The sequence below is a fragment of the Lampetra planeri genome, unplaced genomic scaffold (assembly GCF_965212315.1).
Source record: "Lampetra planeri unplaced genomic scaffold, kcLamPlan1.2.h2 scaffold_205, whole genome shotgun sequence".
Taxonomy (NCBI): domain Eukaryota; kingdom Metazoa; phylum Chordata; class Hyperoartia; order Petromyzontiformes; family Petromyzontidae; genus Lampetra; species Lampetra planeri.
The window spans coordinates 97,885-113,861 of record NW_027614807.1 but is presented as its reverse complement, the minus strand read 5'-3'; the positions used below and the strand labels follow the sequence as shown (position 1 = coordinate 113,861).

Here is a 15,977-nt window from a genome sequence, read left to right as displayed (position 1 = left end):
TGACTGCAGGGATTCATCTTCTTGGTTCTTTCGGTAAAGTCACGTAGAATGGAAATAATAAAATAATAAAAATAAAACATAATAAAATACAATTATCACGACGTTTCGGCCACAACGCAAGCAGCCGTCCTCAGGTGAAGAACAGGTCTGTCGGAAAGACAGCGTCTGAATGTGTAATCATTGCGCAATGGTTGCATGTGTTTCTAACGGGGGTTCAGGAGAAAGGGGGTCCCACCTTGGGGTCTATGAGATAGGCCCCCTCGGTGGGGCTCATCCGCACGTAGGTTCCCTCAATCCCCTGGAAGACGTAGAGAAGATCGCGAACCAGCAGAGACTCCGAAAGCTCCACAGAGGCTGGGCACACACACACAACACACACAACACACACAACACACACACAACTCACACAACACACACACACAACACACACAACACACACACACACAACACACACAACACACAAAACACACGCAACACACAGAGTGACATCAACCACAGCAGAGGCATCACCAAGACTACAAATTGAAACTATTTTTAAATCATTTATATTAAGTTCACTTGCTTGCTTAGGACCGTGCAAATCTTTCGGTCGTTTTTTAACCCACTTCCCGTGATCCAATCGAGCTGACATTTTGCACGCAGACTCGTTGTGCGTGACAATTAATGTTCGTGAAATTTTTTTCCCTAAATTTTACACTTTTTAGGACATAAAAATGATATTTAATTACCAATTGCTTAATGATGGCATGCAATCATCTGACCCATAGGTGGCAGCCATCTCAAGCCAGAGGACGAGAGGACTCTAGCCGCCACGCATAAAAAAGGATTTATAGTGACAAACTTTGTTTTTACGGGTTATACTTGTTATTATTTTACCAAGTAAACGGCCCCATCTATTAGCTGGAGGCCACGGACTGCGCCACGGAGCTTTTAGCGAGCGGTAAACACAAGGTATTTACCAGGTAATACTTAGCGCTACCTTTACCCTACCCTTTACCCCCCTCCCCACCCTCCCCTCCCAGCCCCACCCCTCCCATTTTTGGATGCACGACGGACAGACACAATAATCCCCTGTGCGCTGGTGTAACCAGGAGATTCCTACCAGTATCACTCTACCCTTACCTTTAGCAAGGTGAGGTAAATGGTCAAAAGCAACGAGCCTACCTTTACCCTACCTTTTACCCTCACCCCATACAAATGACCCCATAACATGGTAATTACTGGGGCACTACTACACATGAACTAGGTTTGTAACGGGTAAATGCTAGGAAGAACGCTTTATTCATATAGAATACTTTCGATGATTCCAATTTTAAATGGAGGCCACGGACTGCTTTTAGCGAGCGGTAAAGCGTTACCTTTACCCTACCCTTTACCTTACCCCTTGGCATGTCGACACCTTCACTCTTTTACCCGGTAAAAAGGGTGAATTACTTGACTTTGCCGAAGCCTAGCACCACGCCCGACCGCCCTAGTCTCCCCAGTGGCGTTGTTTTTACACACCGCACCAGGTACTCATTTGAGGCCGAGTCGACCAAGGGGAGGCCCAGGACGGGCTCAAATAATCGGTGTTGGCCGCGAGCGGGAATCGAACCCGGCTCGCCGCGCGGCGCTAATCGCCACGCCGCCCCCACCACCCCGTACAACAACAACAACAACCGCCATTCGCCACTAAGTGGCGGTGACGTCACCACGACGCTTGTGCCAGGCCATGTGCACCTTGAGGCCACGTGAAGTGTCGAACGCCCGCTGGCAGGAGGTCACGGGGCAGACCCAGCAGGTGCCACGGGTCGACTGACTGAGACGAGTGGCTGATGCACCACCTGTGCCCCCTACTGTGCCAAATTGCTGTGCTTTAGCCACCCGGCGCTCCGCTCGTTGTTGTGAGCGTCGCTCCTCCGCCCTCCGTTGTTGTTGGAGGGCGACTGCCTCCAACTGCCCAGTAGCGTCCTTCACGAGCCTCCTCCACTGAGGCCGATCTTGACACCGCTGGTACCGGTCATCGGCAAGTCCACTCAACTCCACGTCCTCCTGTACCACATCACTCCATCTCTTCTCTAGCCCGTGAGATGACCAAGATGACTGGCTGATGCACCACCTGTGCCCCCTACTGTACCAACACCCCATACACTCACAAACACACACTCACACACACCCACACACACACACAAACTCACACACACTCACACACACACTCACACACACACTCACACACACACTCACACACACACACACTCTCACACACACTCTCACACACACTCACACTCACACACTCACACACTCTCACACACACTCACACACACTCACACACACTCACACACACACACGGACACTCACTGTTGATGTCGCCCTCGGCGCGTGCACCGTGCGTGTCGCTACGGGCCACAAGGCCGTAGGGCCCGCACTGCGCGGGCCACGCCTGGCGAGCCGTGCCGTCCGCCGGCGTGCGGTGAGACTGCCTGCGGCCACAGCGGGAGGGAGCGGCGGTGAGAACAGCGGTGAGAACGACGGTGAGAACGGCGGTGAGAACGGCACACCGGGGGTAGCACTCCGCGGTTTTGGCGTTTGCGCGTGCGAAGTCGTGCACGGTTAAAACAGCGTGGCATCTGGCTAAGCGGTTTGACACGTTGTAGGCTTTCGAGACCGATATCATCCACGATAGAGGTTTTTGGGTGAGATCGCGTAAATATTTACGTAAAATGTGTCGTTAAAAAAAAAAGGCGTCGTATCCCAAGCAAGACGTATCCCAAGCAAGGCGTCGTATCCCAAGCAAGGCGTCGTATCCCAAGCAAGACGTCGTATCCCAAACAAGGCGTCGTATCCCAAGCAAGGCGTCGTATCCCAAGCAAGGCGTCGTATCCCAAGCAAGACGTCGTATCCCAAGCAAGGCGTCGTATCCCAAGCAAGGCGTCGTATCCCAAGCAAGGCGTCGTATCCCAAGCAAGACGTCGTATCCCAAGCAAGACGTCGAATCCCAAGCAAGGCGTCGTATCCCAAGCAAGACCTCGTATCCCAAGCAAGACGTCGTATCCCAAGCAAGGCGTCGTATCCCAAGCAAGGCGTCGTATCCCAAGCAAGACGTCGTATCCCAAGCAAGACGTCGAATCCCAAGCAAGGCGTCGTATCCCAAGCAAGACCTCGTATCCCAAGCAAGACGTCGAATCCCAAGCAAGGCGTCGTATCCCAAGCAAGACCTCGTATCCCAAGCAAGACGTCGAATCCCAAGCAAGACCTCGTATCCCAAGCAAGACTTCGTATCCCAAGCAAGGCGTCGTATCCCAAGACATCTTTTCCCCGTCAAAACACGACGTGTACCAAATTCGACGTATACCAAGCTATGACCGTACCTGTATTCACGCGATCGCACCCAAAACAAACCTCCACTGTGCATGGCTAGGCAGCGTATCGTGCACGGTGTAAACCAAAGTTAAAAGTTTCAAAGTTCATTTATTAGGTATAGCCCTGTGAGCCATTCGGCTCTTGAATCGGGTGCAACCGCAACAAACAAAAAACTAAAACATGAACAAGAAAACATCTTAAAGTGACTATGCGCAAACAGAAAATCCAACAAAAGACGGTAAAAAACCCACCCCGGGTAGAGGCTTTCAGGCGTTGGCGTGGGCCCTCGCATCCCGCTGGGCGTGACGCTGCTAACTCCGCTGCTGCCGAAGCTTGCGGAACTCGCCAACCCACCCCGCTGCTGCTGCTGCTGCTGCCCACCGGCCTGCCTCACGCCGCTTGCCGCTTCCAGCAGAGGCAGCGGGAGGCTCTGGGGACGTGTTGCGGGGGTGGAGTGGACGAGGAGGGGCAGGCCGTTCCCAAAGAGCGCAGAGCCGCTCATCAGCTGTGCGGGCGGGCGGGCGGGGGTCAGAGAGGTCGTGCGTTAGGGTCGGTGGGGTACGGAAGACTGTTGATGAGTGGACCGGTCAGCTTGTCGACGTCGGGTTCATGCTGGCGCTGTCATTGCAATGAAATCGTGCGCCCGATGAAATCGCCGATCGGACAATTTAGGGATGTGGGCGTGGCGTTGCCAGTAGGGGCGTGTCTCTGCCCATATATGGTCTTGTGGATCGTGAATCGAGGAGTCGATTGAATCGATTCTGCTCGCAGTCGATCCGAGAGTCAGGTTTACATTTTAGGCCTCGGTAAGGTAAGGTAATTTACGCTTAAAGTTCGATTTAAAGCTTTCGCGACTGCAGGGATTCATCTTCTTGGTTCTTTCGGTAAAGTCACGTAGAAGGGAAATGTTATTATGTTTCATTTTTATTATTTTGTTATTTCCCTTCTACGTGACTTTACCGAAAGAACCAAGAAGATAATTTAACCCTTTTTTTGGTGAAGGTGTCAACATGCCAAGGGGTAAGGTCAAGGGTAGGGTAAAGGTAGCGCGAAGTATTACCCCGCTAAACAACTTGTGTTTACCGCTCGCTAAAAGCTCCGTGGCGCAGTCCGTGGCCTCCATTTAAAATTGGAATCATCGAAAGTATTCTACAGATGAATAATTTGTGGTCATTTGTATGGGGTGAGGGTAAAAGGTAGTTTTAAAGGTAGGCTCGTTGCTTTTGGCCTTTTACCTTACCTTGCTAAAGGTAAGGGTAGAGTGACTGCATTGTGGTAAGGTAAACGGCCCGTTGTTTTCACCTTTTACCTTACCTTGCTAAAGGTAAGGGTAGAGTGATTGTATTGTGGTAAGGTAAAAGGCTCGTTGTTTTCACCTTTTACCTTACCTTGCTAAAGGTAAGGGTAGAGTGATTGTATTGTGGTAAGGTAAAAGGCCCGTTGTTTTCACCTTTTACCTGACCTTACTAAAGGTAAGGGTAGAGTGATTGTATTGTGGTAAGGTAAAAGGCTCGTTATTTTCACCTTTTACCTTACCTTGCTAAAGGTAAGGGTAGAGTGATTGTATTGTGGTAAGGTAAAAGGGACCGTCACAGAAACGACCCCTCTCTCTGTACCGATATGTGTCCTCTCTCTGTGTGTCCTTGTGATGTCTGTCTACTTGTATGTCTGTCTATAGTTTTCTAGTTAGATTTTTGTTGCTATTTCTCTTATGCCTGATGATGATTGCTTGTGTTGCAATCGAAACGTCGCTATTATTTTAATTTATTATTTTATCTTTAGACGTGACTTAACCGAAAGAACCAAAGAATAAAAGGCTCGTTGTTTTCACCTGACCTTGCCGAGGCCTATTTACCTTGGCGTGTGGCTTTCGTGGGTTCTCTGCCAGCGACAGCAGCAGGTAAAGAGCGGCCCAGCGGTTTCGCAGCACGGCCTGCATGTATCACAACGCGCCATCACACGGTGTTAATGCACCACGCAGCGAGAGGCAGACACGCAGGCTCCCACACACCGACGCACAGGAGCAACGCGAACTCAGAGCCTGGACGTTGACGCGAAACCTCAACACTGACCCGTAGCTTCAATATGAACACAGACTCAAGGCTGACACACAGTCTCAACACTGACACACAGTCTCAACACTGACACACAGACACTGACACTCAACACTGACAGTCTCAACACTGACACACAGCCTCAACACTGACACACAGTCTCAACACTGACACACAGTCTCAACACTGACACAGTCTCAACACTGACAGCCTCAACACTGACACACAGCCTCAACACTGACACACAGTCTCAACACTGACACAGTCTCAACACTGACAGCCTCAACACTGACAGCCTCAACACTGACACACAGTCTCAACACTGACACACAGTCTCAACACTGACACACAGTCTCAACACTGACAGCCTCAACACTGACACACAGCCTCAACACTGACACAGTCTCAACACTGACAGCCTCAACACTGACACACAGCCTCAACACTGACACACAGCCTCAACACTGACACAGCCTCAACACTGACACACAGCCTCAACACTGACACACAGCCTCAACACTGACACACAGCCTCAACACTAACAGTCTCAACATTGACACACAGTCTCAACACTGACACACAGTCTCAACACTGACACACAGTCTCAACACTGACACACAGACTCAACACTGACACACAGCCTCAACACTGACACACAGCATCAACACTGACACAGTCTCAACACTGACACACAGCCTCAACACTGACACACAGTCTCAACACTGACACACAGCCTCAACACTGACACACAGTCTCAACACTGACACACAGCCTCAACACTGACACACAGTCTCAACACTGACACACAGTCTCAACACTGACACACAGTCTCAACACTCACACACAGCCTCAACACTGACACACAATCTCAACACTGACAGCCTCAACACTGACAGCCTCAACACTGACACACACACTGACACACAGTCTCAACACTGACAGCCTCAACACTGACATACAGTCTCAACACTGACAGCCTCAACACTGACACACAGTCTCAACACTGTCTGTTCCATCTGGATGGGATAAAGCGTTGCTCCCTCGCATGCGTGGGCTTTCCTTGGGTGCTCTGGTTTCCTTCCACCGTCTATACTCATAGGCTGCTGAGCATTGGCCCCAAGATCCAAAACAGCCCAGCGTCAGAGGTCGCAACCGGGTACCCGATACCCGTACCCTACCCGATACCTGGCTACCCATACCCGGCCGGGTACCCGTTTGCGACCCTGGTGCGGCCGGGTACGGGTAGGCCGTGAGTCACTGGTGAGTCACCGTTTGTCACTCATTTCCCAACGTCTTGTCTCTTCTCACAATTCAAGTTCCTAGAATCAACCCACCCGCGCCTGCAACATGGCTTCATCCCAGAGGTCGCAATCAGGTACCCGATACCCGTACCCTACCCGTACCCAGCCGGGTACGGGTAGGGTATGGGTAGGGTACGGGTACGGCCGGGTACGGGTACGGGTCCCCGTTTGCGACCCTGGTGCGGCCGGGTACGGGTACGGGTAGGCCGTGAGTCACTGGTGAGTCACCGTTTGTCACTCATTTCCCAACGTCTTGTCTCTTCTCACAATTCAAGTTCCTAGAATCAACCCACCCGCGCCTGCAACATGGCTTCATCCCAGAGGTCGCAATCGGGTACCCGATACCCATACCCTACCGGGTACGGGTAGGGTACGGGTACGGCCGGGTACGAGTACCCATTTGCGACCCTGGTGCGGCCGGGTACGGGTAAGGAATCAAAACCCGTTTGCGACCTTTGCCCAGCGTCCAGCTAACAAACAGCACTCTTTTAATTTGGAGCTTTCGTGACTGCAGGAATTAATCTTTGGTTCTTTCGGTAAAGTCACGTCTAAAGATAAAATAATAATACATTTAAACCTCATGATGATTGCTTGTGTTGCAATCGAAACGTCGTATACTAGTATTTAGCATTCTCAGGAAGAATGTAATCAACCAGGTAGGGTGTTGGCTGTTATGTTATCCGACTCTCTGTTGTATTGCATTCCATTTCTGAGTATACTAGATTTGTGTTTCTATTTCATTTATACCTGACGATGATTGCTTGTGTTGCAATCGAAACGTCGTATGCTAGTATTTAGCATTCTCAGGAAGAATGTAATCAACAAGGTAGGGTGTTGGCTGTTATGTTATCCGACTCTCTGTCGTATTGCATTCCATTTCTGAGCATACTAGATTTGTGTTTCTATTTCATTTATACCTGACGATGATTGCTTGTGTTGCAATCGAAACGTCGTATGCAAGTATTTAATTTATTATTTTATCTTTATACAGTGATACCTCGGTTCACGAACGCTTCTGTTCACGAACAACTCGGTTCACGAACAGAAAAGTTCATAAAAATATGCTCCGGTTCACGAACTCCGCTTCGGTTCACGAACAGCTCGGTTCACGAACAGAAAAGTTCATAAAAATATGCTCCGCTTCACGAACTCCGCTTCGGTTCACGAACAACTCGGTTCACGAACAGAAAAAGTTCATAAAAATATGCTCCGCTTCACGAACTCCGCTTCGGTTCACGAACAACTCGGTTCACGAACAGAAAAGTTCATAAAAATATGCTCCGCTTCACGAACTCCGCTCCGGTTCACGAACAACTCGGTTCACGAACAGAAAAGTTCATAAAAATATGCTCCGCTTCACGAACTCCGCTTCGGTTCACGAACAACTCGGTTCACGAACAGAAAAAGTTCATAAAAATATGCTCCGCTTCACGAACTCCGCTTCGGTTCACGAACAACTCGGTTCACGAACAGAAAAGTTCATAAAAATCTGCTCCGCTTCACGAACTCCGCTTCGGTTCACGAACAACTCGGTTCACGAACAGAAAAGTTCATAAAAATATGCTCCGCTTCACGAACTCCGCTCCGGTTCACGAACAACTCGGTTCACGAACAGAAAAAGTTCATAAAAATCTGCTCCGGTTCACGAACTCCGCTTCGGTTCACGAACAGCTCGGTTCACGAACAGAAAAAGTTCATAAAAATATGCTCCGGTTCACGAACTCCGCTTCGGTTCACGAACAACTCGGTTCACGAACAGAAAAAGTTCATAAAAATATGCTCCGGTTCACGAACTCCGCTTCGGTTCACGAACAACTCGGTTCACGAACAGAAAAAGTTCATAAAAATATGCTCCGGTTCACGAACTCCGCTCCGGTTCACGAACAACTCGGTTCACGAACAGAAAAAGTTCATAAAAATATGCTCCGGTTCACAAACTCCGTTTCGTTCACGAACAACTCGGTTCACGAACAGAAAAAGTTCATAAAAATATGCTCCGGTTCACGAACTCCGCTTCGGTTCACGAACAACTCGGTTCACGAACAGAAAAAGTTCATAAAAATATGCTCCGGTTCACGAACTCCGCTTCGGTTCATGAACAACTCGGTTCACGAACAGAAAAAGTTCATAAAAATATGCTCCGCTTCACGAACTCCGCTCCGGTTCACGAACAACTCGGTTCACGAACAGAAAAGTTCATAAAAATCTGCTCCGGTTCACGAACTCCGCTTCGGTTCACGAACAGCTCGGTTCACGAACAGAAAAAGTTCATAAAAATATGCTCCGGTTCACGAACTCCGCTTCGGTTCACGAACAACTCGGTTCACGAACAGAAAAAGTTCATAAAAATATGCTCCGGTTCACAAACTCCGCTTCTGTTCATGAACAAGAGCCGCGGCCATTTCAATGCTATTTCCAGGCTGTCACGTGGTCGTGACTTCCTGTAGGAAGATCGTGGAGAGAAGAAGAGACACAGAAAGAAGTACTGTGAGTGCTGTGAAGACACTTTCAGTGACTTTTTGCTTTTTGGTGTGCTTTTTAGCACATACAGTACTGTACTACTGTACTGTACAATACTGTACTTACTGTATTGCACAGTTCACCCGTTTGAGTGCTTACTGAAGTCATCTCAAGCAAGGTTAGTGTTCTCTCTTTATACATTACTATACTGTACAGTACTAATGTGTATTGTAATTTGTTTCATATTTTTGTGCTTCAAAAACCAAAAAAAAAAGGTCAGAACGGATTAACCGGATTTACATGGAACCCTGTGGGAAAATGTGCCTCGGTTCACGACCAACTCGGTTCGCGACCAGTCAGTTCACGAATTAAGTTCGTGAACCGAGGTATCACTGTACGTGACTTTACCTAAAGAACCAAAAAGTACACAGCACTCTTATCACAGTTGTAACAGGTGAAGAGTTGACAGCTTCGGTGAGAACTGAGACGATGGGAGGGAATTCCGCAGAGTGGATGATGATGGTGGAGGAGGAGGAGGCTGTTTTTTGCCGTCACCTGGGTTTGAAGTTTCCGGTGGAGCTCGGAGAACAGCGCCGCGTCCGCCTCGCGCTTCTGTTTGGCGACTGAGCGCGTCGACAGAACATGGAAAATCACAACAACAATCAGCGTACGAGACACAAGGACACGACTAAAACTACAGTGATCCTTCGTTTATCGCGGTTAATGGGGACCGGAACCCCTCGCGATAGGTGAAAATCCGCAAAGTAGGATTGGCCCCCCTAGGAATTTCCGTATATGTGTGTGTGTGGGTACCAGAATGTTTAAAATATGTATATTTACGCTTTATATATATATATATATATTTCACTTAAATCTATTTAATTATAAAACCTTAATATTATACATTCACTCACTCACATATATTTTACTTAAATCTATTTAATTATAAAACCTTAATATTATACATTCTCTCTCTCTCTCTCATACGATACGTATTATGATACGTATTATATACCAATCACGCGCCTTGTCCGAGTGCCCGTGGGTACAGTATGTACAAAGCCTCTGAGAGAGTTTCTCTCTTTGTCTCTCATCCTGGGAAACCGTTTCTCTCGCGCATCACGATGAAACAACGCTGCTTTCCGCAATACGGCTGCCGATATGGCGGTATTTTTTAATTTTTATTTTTCGATGAATATTTTTGAAAAATCCGCGATGCACTGAGGCCGCGAAACTTGAACCGCGAAGTGGCGAGGGATTACTGTATTCAACTATTTTTATTTGCCCAGGTAAGGACCACAGAGGTATGAGCTGTTTTTCAGAAGCGCCACAAATAACAGCTAAACTCAGCGGCTTGTCACGTGGAAATGCCAAGCAGCCAAAAACTCTAAACACGTGACGATGATTTTAAATACGGAGGGGAAAAATCCACGCGACCACGGGGAGAGAAGAGACATGAAAATTCCAATTATACAGGTGTCAGGGTCAGGATCGAACCAACGACCTCCTGCATACCAGGCGAGGTAGTCAACATCTCCTAGCCACCGTGATGATGATGAGAAACATGAAAATTCCAATTATATAGGTGTCAGGGTCGGGATCGAACCCACGACCTCCTGTATACCAAGCGAGGTAGTCAACATCTCCTAGCCACCGTGATGATGATGAGAGAGACATGAAAATTCCAATTATACAGGTGTCAGGGTCGGGATCGAACCCACGACCTCCTGCATACCAGGCGAGGTAGTCAATATCTCCTAGCCACTGTGATGATGATGATAAGAGAGAGACGCAGACTCCAAATATACAGCAGCAGCAGGCATCGTCATTGTCGGGATCGAACCCACGACCTCCTGCATACCAGGCGAGGTAGTCAACATCTCCTAGCCATCGTGATGATGATGAGAGAGAGAGACGCAGACTCCAAATATACAGCAGCAGGCGTCGTCATTGTCGGGATCGAACCCACGACCTTCTGCATACCAGGCGAGGTAGTCAACATTGCCTAGCCACTGTGATGATGATGATGATGAGAGAGACGCAGACTCCAAATATACAACAGCAGGCATAGTCAGGGTCGGGATCGAACCCACGACCTCCTGCATACCAGGCGAGGTAGTTAACATCTCCTAGCCACCGTGATGATGATGAGAAAGAGACACAGACTCCAAATCTACAACAGCAGGCATAGTCAGGGTTGGGATCGAACCCACGACCTCCTGCATACCAGGCGAGGTAGTCAACATCTCCTAGCCACCGTGATGATGATGAGAGAGAGAGACGCAAACTCCAAATATACAGCAGCAGGCATCGTCATTGTCGGGATGGAACCCATGACCTCCTGTAGACGAGGCGAGGTAGTCAACATCTCCTAGCCACCGTGATGATGATGAGAGCGAGAGACACGCTCGCAACACAGGCAATCATCCCTCTCTCACCTGAAGACGATTGCTTGTGTTGCAATCGAAACGTCGCGATATTTTTATTGTTTTTCCATCCAAGATTTCCCTGGACAGCAATACGGGGTAATCTTCTTGGTTCTTTCGGTAAAGTCACGTAGAATAGAAATAATAAAATAATAAAAATAAAACAATAAAATAATTCCCACTACGTTTCATTCAGACTCTGTCTTCTCGACAGACCTGTTCTCCACCTGAGAACGGCTGCTTGCGTTGGGGCCGAAACGTCGTGAGAATTATTTTCTAAGATGTTTAATTTTTATTATTTTATTATTTCCATTCTACGTGACTTTACTGAAAGAACCAAGAAGATGAATCCCTGCAGTCACGAAAGCTTTAAATCGAAATACGGGGTAAGCCGTGCGGGGTTGACGGGTACGAAATCTTGAACCCCTCACGAGCGGAAGACGCCCAAAACTCTCAGCGTCGCTTGATGCAACCGTCGTTCTCAATCTCCTGCCACCCAGATCCAGGGCTCAGAAAGAACCCAAAAGTCTACAGCGGTGCAGCTCTGTGTGTCCGACACGGCCATCGTGTCCCCCCCTCCAGAGGTTGCAACCGGGTACCCGATACCCGTACCCTACCCGTACCCGGCCAGGTACGGGTAGGGTACGGGTATCGGGTACCCGATTGCGACCCTGGTGCGGCCGGGTACGGGTACGGGTAGGGTACGGGTAGGGTACGGGTAGGGTACGGGTACGGCCGGGTACGGGTACCCGTTTGCGACCCTGGTGCGGCCAGGTACGGGTAGACCGTGAGTCACTGGTGAGTCACCGTTTGTCACTCATTTCCCAACGTCTTGTCTCTTCTCACAATTCAAGTTCCTAGAATGAACCCACCCGCGCCTGCAACATGGCTTCATCCCAGAGGTCGCAATCGGGTACCCGATACCCGTACCCGGCCGGGTACGGGTAGCCAGGTATCGGGTAGGGTACGGGTACCCGTTTGCGACCCTGGTGCGGCCGGGTACGGGTAAGGAATCAAAACCCGTTTGCGACCTCTGCCCCCCTCCGTGCGACCACTCACGCTCTTTCTTGATCTTCTCGGCCACCAGGAACTCATCGCGCTCCACCGTCGGGGTGAAGCTGCTTCCGATGACGCGCACCGCATACTGAAACTGGTGCCCAATCTCCGCTGCACACACACGCACACAAAGGTCCCCGTGTCGTCTCTGTAAGACTTTTTCGGGCAAGTACCATACCTCTTCTTGGTTCTTTCGGTAAAGTCATCACGTAGAATGGAAGTAATAAAATAATAAAAATAAAACATAATAAAATAATTCTCACGACGTTTTGGCCACAACGCAAGCAGCCGTCCTCAGGTGAAAGACTCTGTCTTATCGATAGACCTGTTCTTCACCTGAGGACGGCTGCTTGCGTTGTGGCCGAAACGTCGTGAGAATTATTTAATTATGTTTTATTTTTATTATTTTATTATTTCCCTTCTACGTGACTTTACCGAAAGAACCAAGAAGATGAATCCCTGCAGTCACAAAAGCTTTAAACCGAAAAGTACCATACCTGATAATTGTTTTTTTACCCTTTCATCTGGCAACAAAACTGACACCTTTTTTAACAAGGAGTCATGTTTGCATAGACCACAATACCTACAGTCATAATGCAAACAAAAAACACAACTCTGATAATGTACGCACTGTCCTTGAAGTTGATTGGTCCACACCCGAGACAGCTTTCCTTAAAGCCTAGTCTCACATGGTGTTGGACCAGATGACGCCAAAAGGCGCACAACTCAAAGGCAACGCACCATCAGAGTATGAGAGCTCGGGGTGAAGCATTTACACCATTGGAACCTCATTTGCGAGCAAAATATATGATAATTGGTTTTTTACCCTTTTATCTGGCAACAAAACTGACACCTTTTTTTACAATGAGTCATGTTTGCATAGACCACAATACCTGCAGTCGTAATGCAAACAAAAAACACAACTCTGATAATATATGTACCAGTGGCGGCTCCTGCAAAATCTCTCAGGGGGGGCAAATGTCTGGATGATTTATAAGGATAAGGTCCACCCATGGCAAAGGATAAATTAACAGCTTGAGCATGTAAAGGCAACTTCACTTCTTTAATATTAATGAAAAATAAAGTGACTCTTACAATACATCTTGTTTGTTTCTATACTCACTAATAATACAATCCACTCAAGTTTCTTTTATTAAAGATTCCACTAGGTGGCGACCAATTATATTGTTGGATGCAACGTGCTTACGTATGATGACGTGTAAGCACGTTAGGGCGAGCCCTCCCGGAAGCCATAGAGAATGCATTGCAGCGCCCGCCGTTCGAAAAAAAACATCTTTGAATGTAAGTCTATGGGGCCACTCGGGGCGATTCTCAGCCGGAGTGAAATCGCCCAAAAAGAGGCGGTACTCCACAGAACGTGACATGACGCTGATTGGACTATATCCAGAGGCACAGTGACGGCTAGCGTGACTCTGTGGTTGAATGACATTGGTGGTGCGTCGCCCAATCGCCCTAATGAAGAAACCGCCCCTGATATGTACTATCCTTGAAGTTGATTGGTTCACACCCGAGACTGCTTTCCTTAGTGCCAATTAGCAAGGTAATTAACTGCCAATTAGAAATGGGTTTGTCAAGTAAACAGAACGTGGCCAATTCGTCACTAGTACAGCACTGGTGTGTAGTGTAGTTTATAGTGTAGTGTGTAGTGTCGTGTGTAGTGTAGTCTATAGTGTAGTATACTAGTACAGCACTGGTGTGTAGTCTATAGTGTAGTGTATAGTGTAGTGTGTAGTGTAGTTTATAGTGTAGTGTATAGTGTAGTCTGTAGTGTAGTGTGTAGTGTAGTGTATAGTGTAGTGTATAGTGTAGTCTATAGTGTAGTGTGTAGGGTATAGTGTAGTGTGTAGGGTATAGTGTAGTGTGTAGGGTATAGTGTAGTGTATAGTGTAGTGTAGTCTATAGTGTAGTGTATAGTGTAGTCTATAGTGTAGTGTATAGTGTAGAGTATAGTGTAGTGTATAGTGTAGTAGTGTGTAGTGTATAGTGTAGTAGTGTATAGAGTAGTGTATAGTGTAATGTATAGCAGTGTATAGTGTAGTGTATAGTGTAGTGTATAGTGTAGTGTATAGTGTATCGTATAGTGTATTGTATAATGCAGTGTATAGTGTAGTCTATAGTCTGGTCTATAGTGTAGTATACTAGTACATCACTACACCGGCTGTGTGTTGTGTTGTCAAGCAAAAGCCGCAACATTTAAAATCTGAGTACGACGTTTCACCACTAATTTGCAACCACAAACAGTTTCATCAGGCGGACAGAGAGATTAGTGTGGAAAGAGACCTGGGATGGATGGATGGATGCGGCCTTAACGACGCAAATAAACACACGGGATGACACGCCCGAGTCGGAACACAATTAAACATTGCGCGACGTTTAAGACAACAACGACAACCAAACAAACGAACGATTAAAGCAACAACAAAAAACAATAATTAAACTAAAATCGCCTCACACGCCACGCCGAAAGCTGCTCACATTCGCTCTTGCCCAGGATCTGGCAACAGAGATTCTGCAGCAACACGTTCGGCGATTTGTTATCCGAGTGCGACATCGTCGTCGTCGTCGTCCGCTGCCGTCGCTCGCGTTGACATCGAAGGCAACACGCTTGGTGCTGTTTTGTATGTTTAGATTTTTAAAAAATTAAAATTTACACCCTCCTCACAAAAGCGCCACTCGCCGATTTCCCGCCCTCCACTCGCGCCTCAGCCGCGGGACGCCATCTTGGTTTCTAAGGTTTCCCGCCAAACTGTCACAGCAAACCGCGGCGGCCATCTTGGTAAGGGAAAAAGGGGGTGGTGCGGATGTGAGGTCCCAGCACAGCGGCGGGGACCCCCCCTATCCAATATGGCGCGAGAGTGACGTCACCGACCCAACCTCCCTATTGTGGAACCAGCGACTTCCCCCTACCCAATATGGCGCGAGAGTGACGTCACCGACCCAACCTCCCTATTGTGGAACCAGCGACCCCCCCCTACCCAATATGGCGCGACAATGACGTCACCGACCCAACCCCCCTATTGTGGAACCAGCGCCCCCCCCTACCCAATATGGCGCGAGAATGACGTCACCGACCCAACCCCCCTATTGTGGAACCAGCGCCCCCCCCTACCCAATATGGCGCGAGAGAGACGTCACCGACCCAACCCCCCTATTGTGGAACCAGCGACCCCCCCCTACCCAATATGGCGCGAGAGTGACGTCACCGACCCAACCTCCCTATTGTGGAACCAGCGACCCACCCTACCCAATATGGCGCGAGAGTGACGTCACCGACCCAACCTCCCTATTGTGGAACCAGCGACCCCCCCCTACCCAATATG

The 15,977-nt window shown here is 48.5% G+C and overlaps 1 protein-coding gene across 1 annotated transcript in view; it reads right to left on the bottom strand.

The window, feature by feature from the left end:
* Positions 1 to 15,390, bottom strand: part of TUBGCP3 (tubulin gamma complex component 3) — a gene marked incomplete at its 3' end in the record, with an annotated part of 29,089 nt that extends 13,699 nt beyond the window's left edge. The window contains 7 exon segments of the mRNA XM_078623195.1: positions 236 to 354; positions 2,338 to 2,459; positions 3,591 to 3,844; positions 5,195 to 5,272; positions 9,710 to 9,777; positions 12,640 to 12,747; positions 15,133 to 15,390. Coding sequence (XP_078479321.1) covers positions 236 to 354; positions 2,338 to 2,459; positions 3,591 to 3,844; positions 5,195 to 5,272; positions 9,710 to 9,777; positions 12,640 to 12,747; positions 15,133 to 15,208 — 825 coding nt within the window.
* Positions 15,391 to 15,977: the final 587 nt, after the last annotated feature.